Genomic DNA, 19651 nt, shown 5'->3' with positions numbered 1-19651 from the left:
CACTGGATTAGAGTAAGAATTTGAGTGAATCTGAGACTGTCCAAATTATGATGTTAGAGCGGTGAATAAGCTATCATGTCATGGAGGGGGGAGAATGGCTAAGGAAGACTGTTCTATGATCTGATCTATAAAATAAGCTTCTGTAGCTCAAACAGTTGAAAAGGTATTACTGGTTCTGACAAAGAGATGTCAGAATACAAAGGCTTACTTCACCTTTTTGCATTAAGTTAGTCACTTGATACAATTTGCTGGGTTTTCTTTGATAAAAACATTTTAAAATATTTGAAAAGCAAACAAACCTTGACTGCATTGTTTGATAATTATAATTAATTTGCAATGTATGTCACTGACTTGGGAGTCTGTATGTCTGATTGAATTTTACTTATTTTGTAAATTGCCTGGAGACAACAATTGCTGTGAATTGGAGTGTAAACAAACTGAACTGAAGTGTCTTTCAGCGGGAAAATGCTCACTGTCACGAAGCCAAAAACTGTTTAGCAATCGTTTGAGGAACACAGCAGTCAGTTAGAGGTGTTGCCTTGGCCCTACGTTCCCCAGATCTCAAACTAATCCAGCATTTGTGGAATGTGCTGGAAGAATAAATCAAATACACACAGAAACCACCTTGCAGTTTACACAACTTAAAGATCTGCTGCTAACATTTTGGTGCCAGGCCATATCTCACTGAATCACAATGTTTTGACTGCAAAACATATGCAGAAGAACATACTGAAAACATGCTGTCAAACTCATCTTTTAGGCACTTGAAAAGGAACACTTATGTAAAAGCAAGAATTGCTTTTTGAGTTCTCCTTATGCACCCTGATAATACTACTCACAATTTCCTTCCTGAGAGCTGTGGGGAGCTGAGGTAATGCTTGTGGGTTAGATATGATCTTGCAAGAAATGATTCAGCAGAAGCGCATGCACCAATCCTTAAGCCATGTCAGCTGCTATTATTTTGAGAAAATGCAGACTTTTGCTGAGTCCATTTTATGAATCTGTAAAAGCTACTTCTACTTGTTTTAAGTAAATTCTCTCATGGTGAAACCAAAGACTTTCTGTAGTTTTAAGTTATTTCTTCAGTGGTACATTTTGGTAAGTTGCCAATTTCCTATCTGCCCACTGAAGCATCACTGGTGAAAAACCAGTGGGTTGGGAATCACTGATGGTCTATATTTTCCTAAGTATGACTTGAAATCTTATGCAAAATACTTGGTATATGTCAATTCAAAAGTTTTATTTAATAATATTATAACTTGCCATGTTTTTAGTTTCATTTTATACAAAATGTTTTTTGCCAGGGCAAAACGTCTGGAAACATTTTGGGTTGTGAAAAACAAAGAGTGTTTTTCTAGGGGAACACCCCAGTTATGACGAACAGAAAAAAATGATGACATTATTAAAAATAGTTGGTCATATAACTGTTTACCTGTAGGGCAGCAGGTGGATGAATTTGCATATACAAATGTTAATCCACACAACCCTGATCAGAATCAAATAAACAAGATCATATCAAGGTTGACGTCTGCTCCTTTTACATATGTTTTTTTTTTCCAGGTTCTGTATTTGGTTTCTATTTTTAAATGGGTTTTAGAGTCAAAACAGTAATATGTAGCTAGTCAGTCATAAGCGTGGTTGGTTTCAGATATAAAAGTGCACCAAGGTATTAAAAAGCTATGGTTTCAAAATTGCTAAGCATTTCCGTCACACCGTTCATACACTTTTATCAAATGAATGCATGACAAAGTGCAAGCAAAACCAGAGAGATTTTTTCTGACTATATAGAGCATAAAGTAGTGCAGTGCTACCCATCCTACACCACTAGTCAGATTGCTCAAAGAAGCCTGCTCTACATTTTTGTGACACAACAAAATTCTGATATCTGGAAACATGTTGGGTTGTGAAAAACAAAAAGGGTGTTTTTCACCACCAATCATCTGTTAAGCAATAAGCAGTCTGTTATCCTGATTACCCCACTAATAAACCAGATATTAACAGCGGATTATTCTCTCCTTAATTTTGGTTGTCTCCAAACAGAAATACATCTGCATTAGCTATGTGCAATTTTTCTTCTACAAGGAAAGTACTCCAGTACAACAGCTTCTATCTTTTTTTTCGTGTCTGCTCCGTCCTCTCAAAGCCCAGTCGATCGCAGCGATCTCTTATGAGAGAGATTCTGTTAAAGTTTCTTCAGGTTACAACAGAGTTGTTCCTTTCCACTGTCAATGCATGTTACGCACTAGCAGAGATTGCTGTAAAGTCAATGACTCAATGCATTAAGGTGGGTTTCATTTGATAACGTTTTACCAACAAGCATTCGATTCTGAATCTGCTGTATATCATTATAACTTTGAATTTATATCTTTAGAACAAGACTCTGTCTACATGATTGCAACGTGACAGACTAATTTTATTAGATGTTTTGAATATTTGTCTGTTTTAAAGAGATTATGGTATGCCATTTGTTGGGAATATATTGTGCTATATAAATAAAACAAACAGAATTGAATTAAAGAGCAGAATGATTAAAAAAAAAAGTTTAACATTTTTGTGTAAAACAAACTCCAAAACTAATACTAACTTAATGCATGTTTATTCAATCCATCTATAAAAGCTTCAGTCTATTTCAAATTACTGGAATGATAAATAAACGTTAAATTTAACAAAACTGTAATAATCAATATGTCATATTATGAAGCATTATACTGGCAATGACAATTGAGGATGTATAAGTAGAAATATACTGAAGTACTTAAACTTAAACTGAAGTACGCCATACCTCTGACTGCAAGGTGATTTTCTAAGCATTGGATGTTTTAAATGCTGATGTTTACCTTGATTTTTTTATTTATTTTTAATTTTGATTTTGAATGTCTAATTAAATCCTATGTGTGAAAATTAATGCCATTCCATTTGTTAGTTTTTTTTTTCTAATTAATTATTTACTGATGTCTCTCATGTGCATACCATTACTTTTTCCTACGTAGTCTTCAGTACCACTAATGGAGTTCATCTTGACGCTTGGCGAACGTTGTCTGCAAACGTCTAATCGACACTTGCACTCAACGTTCGCCCAACGTTCATAAAACGTTAAGAGGACGTTGTCTGAATGTTCAATGCTAACCGGGTAACTGTTTATGTACATCATCCAACATCCGCTTTGTCATGGCTCTTTTTTTCGTCCTTTTCCTCTAAGCTATATGGAAAGAGTGTCATGGTTGGGGTCACTCGAAGCAGGACCACCTCAATTGAGGGCTAAATTGAAGCAGGATATGTTGCATCCATAGTTACCGTCTCCAGCCTGTCATTGGTTCCACTGCTCCTTTTAAAGGTTGTTTGAAGGTGATTATAAAAGCCACAGGCCAGGTCAACGTCAGAACCAGAGACATGAGGATGACCCGAAGAGGCACCAGGAAAATTCCCAACAGGACGCACTGCACGAAGAGGAGAGTGGGAATCATAAACACACAAGAATCAATACAGCTACAGAACGAACACCTGACAAGCACACGTTCAATTGAATAAATTCCCGTAGACCGAGTGCTCGTGAAAGTTCACAATCACCGTCATTGTTGGTGCTGCAAGCAGATTATCAAAGGCGATTAAAGGCCCTGGTTACACAGTAGCCCGTGTGTGTCTTTCTGTGCGTGCTTTCACACATCTGAAACACAACGTGAGCGTTGCGTTGCAAAATCAGCTATAACTTCAGAGCTTGCTTTAATAAGAGCACTACAACAACCGCCGTATACTCACTTTTATTACTGTAGCCTTGGATATGTTGGTGTCTTGAACGAACGGGTTGATGACCGCAGGAAGGAGCAGAGATTGTTGTCTCGGCAGGGCGAACACTCGCTGTTGCGGCATCGTGTACAGTCTTCGGTAAAGCAGGCAGTCACTGCGCCGTTATGTTGTGTTATCATCGCACTTCCTTTAACTGGGGTTTGTTCTCTTTTCTTCCCGCATCATGCGACCGGCGCAACTTACACTTCCACAGACCTACAGGGTCTGACAACCGCGAAGCTCCACCTCCAAAGTGATTGAAACCGCTGCCACTGAATAGTTTTTGCACTCATGGTTTTTTTTTTTTAATTATTCTGCTTTACCTTAAAACGGTATCTGCTCTCCCGCTCAATTTCAACTCTAATGAAATTTATGTCACAAACAGGCTTAAGGCCACAGCACTGATCTATGGTGTATGTGAGATTAATACATGTAGGTAAATGTGTCCCTACATATTTCCACAAGATGGCGCAATTTCACACTAAAGTTCATGAAAGTCTTCCGTTGACCGTTTATGGAAAGCCGTTTGTGTTTGTATACTCTTTAAAGTTGGATGAGTTTTAACCACTAAGTTTTAACCACGTGAGTACTATAAATAAATACTTACAAATAAACAAATTGTTTGGTTTAATAGGTGAATTGGAAACAGTAAAAATAGTAAAGACATAAGTAATGGCCAAAATATTTAAAGTTTTCTGAGAATTATTACAGGCTGACGGTACCACCAGTTGCATTTGTGAGCAAGATTTAGTGACTTACTTTTGTGGCTAGACTTTAAGCACCATCTGCAAAACAGGTCAAATTAATATGTTTTCAGTCAAATATTTAAAATATTTTCTTTCCCAGGAAACAAAATAGGATTTATGTTCATTTTTTAATGCATGGTGGCAAACAAAATGTAGCTTTTAAACATCAAGATTGCTGTGCTTTACTCTTTTTTTTTGTCATTTTTCCTTTTTTGAAGAGAGGGCTAACTTCACCATTTTATATCCAAATACCATTAATATGTAGATGTGGTTATTATTTTCCCAAAAAGAACCACCTATTCTAATTTCATCCCTATTTTTCACAAAATAGGACCCATTTTGTGGCTCAAGCCAGAAACCTTTCACATTATTTTATATAAAGCAGTCCATCTTCTGTTTTGCCAAAGGCTCTTTAAGATAACAAGCATGATTTTATCTCTCAGATTTTCCTTTTGGTGCACATTCAAAATGTGCTTATTGTTTGATGAAAAACCTTAATGGGATAAAGATTATGAACAAGATCCTTAGCAGTGTGCAAATATCTCTGGTTGTACTTCTAGCAGCTTCTTTGTTGCTGAATTTCTAAGATTGAAGGTGATGAATCCCAACTATGTCTATATATTCCTATAAAATATATAGAGTTAAAATAACCACATTTATTGATGACAGTGACAAAGTGCACAAGCTTTAGAAAAAACAAAATACAAGATATAATGACTATGTTGTTAAAACCTAACAAAGAATCTTAATATAAAACTACAAGTAGACAAAACTTCTGCAATGTTCTTGTTATTGGTCCATCATGGTGCAAACCTATATAGCATCTAGGCAACCTGTGCCTTTTCTACCAAATAAATCTGTCTGCACCATAAGAGAACCGCAACAGAGAGATCCCAACAAGTTCTGGTCTCTCTTTTGTGCAGTTCCCCTGTATGTAATATACAAAGTGCTAACCATACAAAGAATAACAAGTCTTTGAATGCTACTTTCTAACATCCAGATTGTACTAAGTACTCCCATCACACAAAATAACAATGTGTAGAATATTCACTATATATGCAGGACTAAATGTAAGAAGCAAATTCTGAAAGCACCATTCTCGGTCACATTGTGCGTGTACATTTTTTGCACATGGAGAAAATTAATACAACTGATACATTTATGTAAAGCTGTGCTTTTTACACTGGATACAGAAGTAATGCCTGGCCAGTATCTATTCATATGGCGTAAAACAGAATTTTTAGAATCAAAATTTGCACACAAAAAAAATAGCCAGTATCTCTTGGCACTGTATAACACTGCGATGCAATGTAGACATACCTGATGTCGGTCTTCCTCAAAAAAATAAAATAAAATAAAATAAAAAAAATAAAAAAAGGGGTTCATTTTTTTTTTTTTTTTAAATGTGCATCAGTCATACAATTAGAAAAATCACACAGAAATAAAGCAATTTGCCAGGTGCATACATTTAGCCTGTGTAAAAGGCCTTGAAATGCCATTCTACCAGCTGAGATCGGTTATACAGGCTGGAGGTACATGTGTCCCATAGAAGCTTGCAGAGTGGCCAAGGATAAAAAGTTGTAACAGTGTGCACTGCAACAACCTCAAGTTGTGTGTGATTAACACTGATGGCCTCATAAGACCATCGTCACCTGCTGTGAAACATTTTGGTCGATGTTCAGCAACCAAGCCAGTCCTTTGTGATTTCTCCCAACTTGATGATCTTCAAACTGCTGTCTTCAACTTTAAAATAGTGGCTTCCTTTGAAGAAGTAGCTGTAATCTGCAAAGAGACGAGCATAACATTCACATTCATGTTTCAGGGTTTAAACATTATGAAGTTTTATTTTAAACTGCTTGTGCTGACCAAGTGGAAATCTGAATGAATACTGTAACATATTTATGGGTCTATAAAATTATTAAAATAGAGTAATCTTTTTCAACTGTGAATGAATTATGAAAAAAATACCCAATCCATCTCAGTTGAAGTGAAAATTTGAGAAACATCCCCTGTGAAATATGTTAAGTGGTGCACAGAAGCACCTCTGTCGACGGTTACAGACTTGCCTTATATAAATGTGTGTATGTGATGCTTGTGTGCATGGTAGCAGACCAGTAATGGAAAACTCCAGGAAAATAATTTGCATAGCCTCCAAAACCCCGTGGACACAGAGCTGACTGTAAGGAAAACGTTTCCTCGCATTTCTGAAAATTCCCCTTTAAGTAGAGTTGATAATAGATATCTGCTGTCTAAACACGTCTTATCTAATTAGCCCTATCAAGATCCTAAAGGCGCCACATTTTCAAATAATTATACACAAGTGTCAATACCATGCCAAGTCTAGAGGTGGCAGCATTGTACTCTGTGTCTTGCTGTGGAAATAACTGATGGGACTTAACAAAATGCATGTCATAATGAACACTATGTGGAAATATTAAAGCAACATCTCACGAAATCAGGGAAGTTGCCCAAGGAAGTTGACACTTGGGCAAAAATTGGGCTGTCAAATGGACAGTAGCTTAAGAATACCAGCAAATGTAGTTGTAAATTGGTTTTAGGAAAACAAAGACAATGTTTGAAGTGGCCATCATAAGCTCAGAACAAATAAGGTTTCATTACCAGAGCTGAACATGTGTTTGAAAACCAGGTAAGCCTACAAATCTGACTCAGATATGGCAGTTCTGTGAAGAAGAATTGGTCAAAATTCCTCAAACTATAATGAGATGCTTGTGGAAAGATACTAAAACTATTTGGTAAAGCATACAACAAAGGACATGCAAGTCATCTTTAGAATGTAAATTATTTTTTTCAAAAACTCCCTAAAAACTCTATCACTTAGGCATTTAGCAAACAGAAATATGTGTAGTATTCCTCTCTGATTTAAAAGAGGAAAAGCTCAGTCTGACTTAATATCAAAGTGAGATAAATGGTTATGTCTTTTTAAGCAATCTATCTAAATGTCTGTTTTCGTCTGGTTTTAATAGCATACACTGAAGACAATGTGATCAAAAACCATTGCAAATCACAGAGTGAACAACTTAAAGCATCTCCTCTGTCTTCCATAATAATAAACAGATCACAGCTTGACTTCAGGTCTGCTGCTTTTATGCATCCTTGAAGATTTCTGCAATCTGTTCCTTTAAAACACGGTTGCCAACTTCTGAATGGAGCTTCAAACGAAACAAAGTCCTGGTCCAGATCAACATAAAAAAGGAAGATCAACAAATTTAAGCCAAAATAGCGCCATATGTCATACAAGAAAATAAAAGAAAAAAATCTACTAAAGTTGTTGCACTGATGTTTAAGGTGCCTTCAGGTTTCGAAAAGTTAACATCTATTTTAAAAAGCTGCCCACAAGTTGACAACCATTTGAGTGTCCAAGGATCTGTAGTCTACATGTCAATTAATGTTCTATATATGACCATGTAAGTGTTATCGGAGGATTGTGGCTTGCTTTGTAGAAAATAGGTCTTTTCCACACTATTATGAGGTTACAGAAGTTCTCAACAAACTGCTATATTACTAACGTACTAACACTGTTTACTATGTAAACAACATAGAGATAGTCATATTAATGACCCTGAAAAAGATTCACAAATAGAACAACCAGGTAGGCAGATGTTGAAGCTTTTGGTTGAACTGATAAATTAGTTTTTGGTTGATGTCCAAACCCTAAAGAACAGCCTTCTTCGTTTGATGATGTAAAGTGACATGACTGTAAATCTCTGGTTAGTTTGAATCAAACGTTACCACAACTAGTAGTGTCACTTTGGTACAAGCAATGCATCATAGATGTTGATAAACCAAAAGGGGAAAATTTTCTAGAATGGCCAGCCATACACGGCAGTGCAACAATTTTGTTTTGACTGCAGGAAATGCTTTATTTGGACAGAGCTTCTTCTTTATTTATATGACTAGAGGAACAGTGTGACAAATAGAGACAAATACTTGAGTTTTACACCAGAGGAGTAGCAAATGTAAAAAACATGATTAACATTAAAGCAGGGCAATATCAGCAGAACAGTAATAATAAACAGGCTAACATGCTAATTCAGAAGGCACTGCTTCACTTTGCAAAGTTTCTAACTTAGCAGTAGCTTACAGCTAAGCGAGGCTCCGAGCTGCATACTGTTTGTTAAAACATTTGATTTCAAAAGTAGTTTTTCATTAAGGACAGGTGTGTCTATATCCTGCCAGAAATACCAAACCAGAAAACAAAACTGCCACACAGAGATTTGCATGTATTTAATATGACTTAAAAATGTAATTTTACCAATGCCGTTCAGACTGAAAGCAGAGTCAATGTCATCAGGAATGCCATTCCAAGATTCAGCAATAAGCTTGGGGAAGCCAGGGTCCATTGCCTGACTACTTTCATCAAATCTGTAAAAAAAAAACAAAAAAACATAGAAGTCAGAAATTAAAAAGCATCCTTTTGGAAGGGCATAATAAGCATACGGTCACATTTTCCTTTGAGACTGCTGATAAAACAGTGAGCCAACACTCCAAATTTCCATGCTATGTAAGCACTAGCAGATGTGGGGTGGTTTACAGTGTAGTTTAGGTCTTACCAAAACACAAACCTAATCCAGATGCAGCACTAGTACTGCTTTAAAAGGTTATGATATCAGGGGTATTGTTAACTTAACAGGTAGGAATTGTTTTGCAGCATTGCAAATAGCTGAATAACATGTCCCTGTCCTCACCTCCAGAATTTGTCTGTAGAAAATAAGTAAGTCTTCCTGTTCTTCCTGAAGTTGAAGGCAGCATCAATTTGCTGCACATCTGTGGGGAGGCCAAGGCTGGAGAGCCTCTTCGGGTAACCTCTTTCCAGCTCATCGGCTTTGTAAACCCACATCTCATCACCTGGGATCAAAGGAAACAGACAAATGGAAGAAGTTGTCATACACAGTTTGTCATTGAGTTTTACCAACAGAAGATATAGCTTTATGTTGATCTTATGAGCAAAACATTTCAATCTAGCACTTCTTTTTTAATCTAAACGAACATTTAATGAAATTATTGGACAACTATTCTTAAATAAAGTCAACGTCTTCAAGGCTAGATAATAGTTTTTGCAACTCTTCCCAATTTTCTGGGATATTTTCATATTAATGTAATGCTGAGAATGTTTCTAAAACCACTAATGACTATGGTGGAATATCTTAAAAGTACACCACAAACAAGTACTCAGCCAACATTCCTGCAACTCCTTGGCTTCAGAATTTGGTGATCAAGTGGAAAACAGTGGCAAAGCATTAAGAAAACATGCAAAAAAAGAATCTCGTCACAGAAAATCTGCTCATAAGGATCAGAGATTAAGATTCGGTATGATCCAGATTGATTGTTTCTTAAATATCTTTTGTTTTCCAGCAAACCTGAGAAGAAGACCGTTTTCTCCTCCACTGGGTTTTCATAGGCAGCGTCTATCTTCGCAGGGAGGTCAGGCCAGTAGGTGGCCACTAGCATAGGGCCACTGGGTTTGCTCCTGAAGTTCACTGACCTGAACAGGAACCTGGCAGAAAGAGAACAAGTGAGTGATCGTGCAACGGACGAGCCAGGGAAAGAAATTAGCCTGATAGGCAAACTGACACGGAGAGGGGTTGATCTGAAGGTGGGGGAAGAGCATGTGTACTTTGAGTTCTGCAGTTTAGTGCAAGTGTTTCACTGGGCCAGCCAGCTACAATGGCCTGATTCATGAGCATCTGGTTCTCATTAGAACTGAGGCTGCAGACGCCAGCAGAACAAGACCCATCTTGCCTGGATTTCCAATATGCAGCTGCAAAATAACAGCAGCAGCTCCCCGAACTCTTTTCCACTGACCTATTTTCTAAATGGAAAAAAAAAATGTTGCCAATAGCAAAAATTAGCCAGATCATTTTGAAGTGAAGATGGACATAGCAGAAGTTTTATGGATCTGTCAAAATTTACTTTGGCTTCCTTTTCAATAAAATGCAAAGTTGACAAGCTAACAGAGAGAGTTCTCTACAACACCCCTTTAAGCTACATTTCTATATTCTCTTTCAGTTTGGTACAGTATGGACTGTTATTTGTTTTGCATCACTTACATTCTCACAACAGGCTCTGCTGGAGGGTTAACCTAAAGCAGTGCATGTTCTTGTGCCTCTAAAATGCAGGACAGTTATACAATGGTATGATTTGGGCATTAGGACTATGACAAAAACAAATTCTTTGGTGTAAACATTTTTTTAAATTCAATAGGCAAATTTAACAGACAATGACCATGGTTTTATGGATGCATCACGACGTTTCACAGTAATACCTGTGCATATTACAGACAGAAAATAATGCTATGGTAGCTTTATAATTTAGAGTTCTCAAATACCTCAGAGCCCAATAATTATTGGTGCAGCAAGCTTGGAGCACAGCCTTTAAATACTAATGTCTTTGCAACAGGCTAGTTGTATTAATGGCTAAGAAAATCCTCTAACAATGCACAATATGAACTTCTGTAGATCAGAAGTTCTTCAGCTGATATTTGTCCACGTTGCTCTTACCCTTGTGAAATGTTTTCTAAGTCTGTCAGTCACAGCAGAACCATTAGTGTTATTAATAAAGTAGAACAGAAATGTCAGACTTTTCATCCTGAAACCAGTCACGAATGCTTGTATCCCAAGTGCATGAGCAGATGTTACTGGTAGGGATTCTAATCAGTATGTTTCTCAAACTGTTTCTATGCAACAGAGTTTATAATAGTGTTTTCCTTAAGTCTCCAGACAGTTTTATGCTGACCTCAGGGGAGTGCTGGGAGCATTACTCACTGCACTTTGTTAAGATTTGTGGGACATCACACAGGCGCTGATTCAGCATAACGACAGACTCCAGTTTTACAATCCAAGAGTCAACAGAGCTATAGTACTACAGACATGTCAGCGTCAGTCGCTTTTTAAAGCTACAGAATTTTGCTTGTACTAAAGGCCTATTCACAAGGTGTAAGCATTATCTGGGAACCCCATGTAATAAATGAATTTCTCCCCAATGTCTGCTTTTTATGTGGCGCATTGGTAGAGGATCCTGAGATTTTGCTGAAATTTACGGACATCTCCCGGATATGATGATAACGCGCCTTGAGGAATGATGTGAGTTGATGTTAGAACAACTTTTCAGGTTGTGGCCACAGCTCAGTGCTGTGTTACTGCAAGAGCTAGCAAGCTGTAAAACAGAAGGCTACTAACAGAAGAAAAGGATTCTTATGGTGGCTCATGATGCAAACCACCGTTTGCATCTGATTCTGCTCCAACTCTTCAGCCGTTCCTGTTTAGTGTTGCACTTTGCTGATCTATAGGGTTTTTCTGATTCAGGACCCAAAAGGTTTTCAATACACTCCAAAGCAGCCTCCATTTTTTTCCCAAAAGCAAATAAAAATTTGCCCAGGAAACAAAAAAAAACAAAAAACACCCAATTATGTGTTGGATCCCGCCCATTTCCGTCCAAATTACAGCGATGCCTATTCGCCCAGGACCTTGGAGTTCAGCAAAATATAGTAAGCAATTTCCAAGAGAATTTTTACTTTACAAATTACTGACATGGCCAATTTGCACAAGCTTAAGAACCCAGACAACCTCTGCAATTATTACAAATAGCATGTGGTCCCCAGGTAAAACTAATTCCCTGCGAATAGGGCTTAAGACTCTATAAAACACAAACAACTTCAAGGCATCTCATTAGGTGAGACTGGTTTGAGACAGCTTATTGTTTTCTCTCACACACATTCACCTCCTCAAATTTAGGTCTTTTGGTGGATGATCACATTCTAACACAAAAACAACATTCACATAACAGAGTGGGGCTAAAACATTACGCCTGCTGTGTGATTCAACAAAACAAAATGTCCTTGCCTGCCCAAATATTCAGCAAGAAAGTAAGTAACTCTCACATACTGAACTCCAGACGCTTGCCTTTCTTCCACTGCTTAAATCTTCAGCCATCTAAAGCTTTGAATGGATTTAGGTTTCAACTCAGCTTGATTTCAAACAACCTAGCCAAAGTTTCATGGTCCGAAGAGCACTCTTTGAGCTTCTGTGCTGCTCTGGTGCTCACTTTAAATGTGAGGATAAGACCCACGGTGAAATGAAAAGTTTCTCTTTTTTTTGGCAATAAAGTAGGATCTGTAAGGTATGTGGTTTCTAACTCACGGGTCAGAAACTGAAAGAAACAAGAGATCCTCTGCTGACAAAGTCTGTCTTTCTACCCATTAACCAAATGTTGACAGCTGTGCAACATAAACCTTCATATTTCCTACACATTCCCATTAAAATAAGGCAAAAGCAAACAGCTGCTCATATACAAATGCTCTGCTTGGTGAACTTTGCAAAGCAATAAGATGCATCAGCGCTGGTGGAAGACAGGATTGCAGACTGTGTTGGTGACTAATGAATTATTTGTTTGCCTCTGTACGGGAAAGGGAATTAGCTTGTTTTTCCCTTTCTGCTAAGTTTTACTTTCACGCTCACCACAGGATATCGATATATCATTTCAATCTGATTGTTTCTCTGAAACCAAAGCTCACATATCTAGTGAGTTTTGATCATTTCAGTGCTGTTTTTCTAATCAGTGCAGACTTGGCATGCCCGTATGTTGAGTAGGAGTCTACTGCTTGTATTTAAGAACTGGGAGATCAGGCTCCGTTTCCTGTCAACCACACACAACACATGTGGTGTGAGACACTAGTCACCCCTTGATTTCTTATCTTGTAGCTGGACTATCAGGCTGCAATCTTTAGGTACCCAGACAGGGATATTTAAGGAAGTTATTTGTTTCACAAAATATCCTGTGATGGGGTTTGGTGTACACCAAGGTTGCCATTCTTGCAAGAACAGCTATTGATAAAGACCATGAACACCCAAATCTAATCTTTGCAGACTTTTAACTCTGTCCTCCAACTACCTTAAAAACACCCTTGCTAGACTCTTACATTTAGTCCACAAAGTTCCCTCAACCCACACTAATGTCATGCTGACTCTAAAACAAAATGTAGGAATGTTAATACGAACCTGTGTTATGTTCAAAACATGTCTGAATGAGTATCACTGTGCGTAAGTATCTCCGTCATACTTTTACTGTTAATGTTAGATATTTAGAATTGTTTTAAATTTTATAATTTGTTACCTATAAATTGTAAAAATGCATTAAAATATAGCTGGAGATAGTGTATTATCAAAATGTAAATTTTTCATCTCTTCCTGAGTTAAAAGCAATGAGGTAAAAAAAAATAAATAAATAGTAGAATGCTATTTTTCTATTTGCTGTGGAAATGTGATTTGTTCACCATCTACCGAAAAGCCCATGTGATGTTTTTATTTGGCATGTAATACCAGAAGCTGCCAAGAGATTGAGTGCTGGCAGAAAAGAAACACCGAAAACCCAGAACCCAAAAACCAAACCAACCAAGACAAAGTGGAAACCAATCCTGATCAACCTGCAACATCTTAGTTGCAATATATATATATATATATATATATATATATATATATCAAATTTGCATAAATATCCCCAACATTAATCTAAACACCAACAACGTCTATAAATGAAAATGTTATAGACGCTGCTTCCTCATTTGCATGCACACATGCTAAAGCCCTCTTAATACAGCATGTTATATTTTAAGCCATTACCTGTCTTTGAAGAAAAACGTCTCTCCTCTGATTTGTGCAACAGCATCAAAGATAACTGGATCTTTACAAATGTCCATTGGAGTGACAGGACCCTGGGTTGGAGGCAAAGGCTTGTCGGTTGGCACACCTGTTATCACATATACCAGGAAATTTTACCCTCATTCTTCTCCGCTTCCCAGTTAAGATAGTCATGCTTTTTAGAAAATGGTATGACATTTCTTCTCACCATAGAGCTCTTGGATGCCTTGGATGTCATCGTGAGAAAGTCTGAAGTCTTTCGTAAACGTATAGACAGGAGCCATCAGAGCTCCTGGGTCCTGAGAATGCTCCAAACCAAGGGCGTGACCAAACTCATGGGCCGCCACCAGGAACAAGCTGTAGCCTGAAAACAATCCAATCAAATGGTATTGCGAGTTATTTTTTTATTTGGTTTCAAGTTAAATGAGGAAGGTTTATGACTGGAATTTCCACAGTTTCCTTTTAGTAGTCTACATTTATGCAGCGTGTTGGTTTTGTGTAACTTAAAGCAAAATAAAATATAAGTAATTCTATTTTTATATGTGGTCTTTATACTTGGGTGATTTCTCAAAAATACACCAACATCGGTCTGTAAGTCTCAAAGCTATCGCACCTTGGTCAGGACAGAAACCCCATTTCCGGTCATCATCGTAGTTCTTAGTGGTGGCACACCACATTTTCCCATCACTGCGTCCAGAAGAAGTGCAGGAGTCATAGCTGTCTCCAAGAAAGGTGAAAGGAAAGACACAGGGGCTTCCCTCTGCATTTCCTCCCACTGTTGACATTGCTGAAAACCACAGTAGGTTATTTTAGAGGTTTGTGTGCAGTAAAGTTTAGACCGTTTCAAATGCCAAAATGTTTTTTTTCAAGCAAAGTTAGGCTTTACGGGCTGTACTTTGAAACAAGTGTGGATGAAGTGAAAATTCACCAGCACAACACAAATATTAGCTGACCCACAGCAGGAACAGAGTCAGAAAGCACAACCAGAATTGATGTGTTTTCGAGGTAACATTTTCTGTTTGACACTTTTGTCCTTATTGTTATTCGTTTCCAACTCCTCACCTACTTCTCCATCTAAACCCAAAACACATCTTACTGACTGACTGGAAAGAAATGCAGTGCACATTAAAATAGTTTAACGGTAATTAAGCTAACCACAGCAAGGCTGAAAAGCCCCAGTTGAAGAATTCCTGCCAGCAACAATGGAAAAGCATTGCACAATAGGGATAAACACACAAGAAACTTGAACTACATCTACTTTAACAATCTCAAAGTGGGGACTTCAAAACAGTATACAAATATATGTGATTGTTATCGCTTCCTATAAAGTCTTATAAAATGTTAGCTTATTCAATATCGGGGTGACGTAGGGTGCGCATTTCAGGGAGCAGATGAAAACACCTACCAGTTTCAGGGCAGAAGCCATAGGATTTGTCACGGTCGTAGTCCTCAGTGGTGGCACACCAGCGGTATCCATCATCCCTGCCCTGCGTGGTGCAGCTGTCGTAGCTTTCTCCCTGAAAGCTGAAGGGGAATTTACAAGGCGCGCCCTCTCCGTTACCACCAAGGGTGAAAAGTACTGTAAAAGCAGAAAAACAAGCATGTGCAATGCTATAAAGACATGACGCACTGTAACTTTTAGTGACAACAAGATGGAAACGTCAGCATAAAATGTCATGAGTGATGATGTAAGACAAAGAGTCAGAGAAAAGACAAAAAGCAAACATTTTCCACATCAATATTAGCCAGAGCTTAACAGAATAAGCAGCTCTTGTAAAAACAATTCTCAAACATGTTCACATTATCTGAAACATCTTAGTACACATGTACTTTGGTAGATGCTTGGACCAGGTATGCATTGATGCTTTTACCATGAACACCAGAGATAAACAAAGTGGTTAGTAAAGCCCAGTGTTCTGAACATGGAAAAGAAATCTTCCATAATTCACTCCAAAGGAAGGAAACAACATGCTTTCCTGGCATGCAGTTCAACCTACTTTCTTCCTGTCCAAAAACACAGAAGGGTTTTTGAGTGTAGAAATAATTGTATAATACTGTTATAAAGTCTGAAATGAAGCTGGAATACAGCATTGGTGTTCCTGAGATAAAGAGGCCAGAAAGTAATTGATTGTTCGGAGAATTTAAGCCGACATTTGCCAGGAGACTCTGCCAAGCCTTTCTGACTTCCAAATTTGAGAAGTGTGTGACAAGCTTACGCTCGTGAGGGCAGAAGCCATATTTGCCCTCTTCATCAAAGTTGTAGGTGGTGGAGCACCACAGGAATCCATCATCTCGACCCTGAGATGTACAGCTGTTGTACTCGGTCCCCATGAACAGGAAGGGGAATTTGCAGAACTCTCCATCAGCATTGCCAAACTTCACTTTCACCACTGTGGAAACAAAAGTTGTCTTGTTGATGACGCATTAACTCTAGATGCTTATTCACAAAACATTAATTACCTGTAAAGTGATAGATGAATGTCAGTGTCTTAAAAATCTTAAATTTGTTTACAAGTAAATGCAGAAAGCAATAATAAAATGATTTAACAGCAATACTAGAAGTAGTTGACACAAATAATATTTAAACAGCTTGGAAGAGGTGATTACAATGAAACATCAAGAAAGAAAAAGCACATTTAAAATGTAGACTTTTTGTAAATCAGGAGATCAACACAAAATTAATTTATTAATGAATAAAACTTGGAGCAAATCTATCTGGGTCATGTAGTGTAATTCCAAAAGTTTATTTTTTCTAATCAGCCTCCAGATGGCTTCAACTTCATATACTGAGTGCCAGTAACTTCAGACAAAGATTAAAAAAATCAAGACAAAGTAGGTTAAGCTGCCTTTCCAATTTAAAAATATCACCTAATATACTACAGCAATTAAAAGAACAATAATACTTTTTTTCTGTATGCAGACTGAGTAACTATACACCAAAATGTGCATCCGCTACAGGGTTAAGTCAAATTAGCTGAATGTTCTCAGCATGTTATTTCAGTTGTCTCCTAGTTTAAATTACACTGCAGCTCATATTTTCCATCAGCAATAAACTTAATAACAAAAGTATTTAGTGCTGTTGTTAACGCAACTGCTTTACACTTGAAATACATGAATGAAATGGGCTGGGAGAAAATAAGGGACCAACATTTGATTTTAGCTATTTCGGGCAAGAAAATGAGAAGTCTTTTTTTTTATCAGATTTTCAGATCATTTCATAAAGTTTTACAGTGTTTAAGTTCTGAAATACAAACTAAAGCAATCACAAGCCCAGAGAAGTGTGTGACTGTGTTTAACTTCTCTGGCAGCAATGATTGTCGGTTTCAAAGTTTAACCACTGTGAAATAAACTGAAGTTACGACAGTGGAGCACCAGATTCCTTAGGTTTCTGTCATCTTTTTCCAAACACAAATTGTTACAGAAGTTTACCATAGAAAGTCTAATTTACAATTTGCTACAGAAACACATTTCCATAAAGTGACTGCAAACATTATAAATCTTTGATTCTAGTTTTTGATTGTCATTTTAGATCTGGATAATTTATGCATTGAAACATTTTTTTTTTTAAATCAACTGTTTATCTTATAAACTGTTATCATTTGCTAAAAAGCTGCAGTTTTTAGCAAATGACCTCACAGGTTCCTCCCCCTTCTCTCTTCTGTGCTATAACCCACCCTCCACAATTCCTCCCACACAGTGGAGTCTGCCAAAAACTTGATAAATTATTAGTTTTCCTGTAACATTATGTTGACATTAGCACAGCTGTGGCAGGGTGTGAGCAGCGCCTGCAAAAGCATGATTAACACTGCTAAGATACTCCTCTTGGATCTCATTGGCTGGTTCTTAGTGTGAGTGTTGTATTGCTGCAACTGCTGGAGGAGTTAGATTTTTTACAGATTACCTGTCTCATTTTCTCCTGTCATGACATAGAGATAGTTTTAACAAATATGCAAATAAGAAATTGTTATCAAAGTTACCTACTGTGGTTTTTCAGTAAAACATGTAGTAAACCATCAAAATATGTTAAACGTCCACTTCAAGCTCAAAAGTACAAAGATGATCTGCATCCCTCAATCACTACTGTGGTAGGAGGATCCTCTCATAATCTACGGAAGCAGCTCAGTTTTGGACCCTACACTGGAAATGCATTGAACATTCAGTCAGGGTATCATAAAAGATCCACAAACATGGAATTCAGGGGGATAACATTCAGGATCACAAACTCAAAACACCCTTAATGGCATCTAAACCAACCGAGGGACTTCTGAAAAACATTTAAAAAAACTTTAAAAAGTCGAAATATGCTGGGACCATTTAGTGCTTTTACCAGTATAAAAAACTATATTTTTCCCATGTACTTTTCATAGTGTAGAGTATGGAATCAATGCTCATTTACCTTGGCCCTCTCCTAAGGTCCACTGCTCGTCATCATCAAAATGGGAATCACCCCCAATTCCTGGTCCTGGGGCAAAGGCATGAGCCAGGAGACCGTCTTTGCCATCAAAAGGATAACCGTCTCCATGTTCTGTTGACACACATCCACACAAAGTTTAAACCTTTTTCTTCTCTTACAACAATATTACTATTATAGTGCCCATAACAATAATTGTATGTCCTCTGGAGAAGCTTTGTTTGTCCTTCACTGTAATTACCAGATTCTTTCTCAAAGCGGTTGGCTGTGGCCAGACGCAGTGATATTATAGCACTTTAAGTAAATATCAAGTGCTTATTTTAGTTGGAATGACTGGAGTGGCCTATGCAAAGACCACAGTTCCCACTGTTTTATTATGTGCTCCTTAAATATAGGATGGTCATGTGCAGAGTCGCCATAAAAACTTTTGTGTTATTGGTCCTTTGCAAACAACCTGTAGACATCTGAACTTTTGCTCAACTGTTTTCTGGATAGGGAGGTGCTTCAGGGAGGGAGACAAAAATCAATGCTGTATGTTAGGATTCTTAAACATAATTGACATTCAGAAACGTAGCATACCATTGCGGCCAAAATTAACCATGATGTCAGCTTCTCCATCCATGATGCGAGTAAAAGAAAGCGGCGTGACATCACTCCACACTTTAAAGGCTCTGTAGAAAGCATCATTTATGACTTCCTCGTCCAGGTCAGGAGTGTAGCCCAGGATTCTACAAAGAAATACCAACGTGTTTGCTTAAAATGAGACTGCAAATGCACACATGCTCCCTGAAAAGATCAAACATCTTGTGAAAGTGTCACGTAGCTCTCCTCTCTTCTCAAGATAATGGAAAAAAAGCTGGACAGTATGAGTCATCTATGAAAGCGTTTCCCGAAACTCTTGAAATTAAGCAATAAATCCTAAATCTGTTGGCCCAGACTACTTTGTGCTTTTCTTTAAAGCCATGCATGACCTTGTTGTTGTTGTTGTTTTTGTCTAACAGTTTTGTGGAAAACATACTAGCAGGCAGGCTGTAATGACTGTGACACATAAATCCACT

General features: G+C 37.7%; 2 protein-coding genes across 2 annotated transcripts in view; both read right to left on the bottom strand.

The window, feature by feature from the left end:
* The window catches only part of lpcat2 (lysophosphatidylcholine acyltransferase 2), a 15150-nt gene extending 10916 nt beyond the window's left edge, over positions 1-4234 (bottom strand). Inside the window, exons 1-2 of the mRNA XM_015034146.1 lie at positions 3757-4234; positions 3295-3437 (exon numbers count right to left, since the gene is read on the bottom strand). Coding sequence (XP_014889632.1) covers positions 3295-3437; positions 3757-3867 — 254 coding nt within the window. The 5' untranslated portion in view covers positions 3868-4234. The remainder of the gene's footprint in view (positions 1-3294; positions 3438-3756) is intronic.
* Positions 4235-5914: 1680 nt separating this feature from the next.
* The window catches only part of mmp2 (matrix metallopeptidase 2), a 21477-nt gene continuing 7740 nt past the window's right edge, over positions 5915-19651 (bottom strand). The window contains exons 3-13 of the mRNA XM_015034145.1: positions 19173-19321; positions 18579-18707; positions 16399-16572; positions 15588-15761; positions 14796-14969; positions 14391-14546; positions 14165-14291; positions 9908-10044; positions 9236-9395; positions 8803-8912; positions 5915-6311 (exon numbers count right to left, since the gene is read on the bottom strand). Of these exons, the coding sequence (XP_014889631.1) occupies positions 6208-6311; positions 8803-8912; positions 9236-9395; positions 9908-10044; positions 14165-14291; positions 14391-14546; positions 14796-14969; positions 15588-15761; positions 16399-16572; positions 18579-18707; positions 19173-19321 (1594 nt within the window). The 3' untranslated portion in view covers positions 5915-6207. The remainder of the gene's footprint in view (positions 6312-8802; positions 8913-9235; positions 9396-9907; positions 10045-14164; positions 14292-14390; positions 14547-14795; positions 14970-15587; positions 15762-16398; positions 16573-18578; positions 18708-19172; positions 19322-19651) is intronic.

This window comes from Poecilia latipinna, unplaced genomic scaffold, assembly GCF_001443285.1.
Source record: "Poecilia latipinna isolate Pla-1442-1.1 unplaced genomic scaffold, P_latipinna-1.0 Scaffold289, whole genome shotgun sequence".
NCBI lineage: Eukaryota > Metazoa > Chordata > Actinopteri > Cyprinodontiformes > Poeciliidae > Poecilia > Poecilia latipinna.
This window is presented reverse-complemented; position numbering and strand designations above follow the sequence as displayed.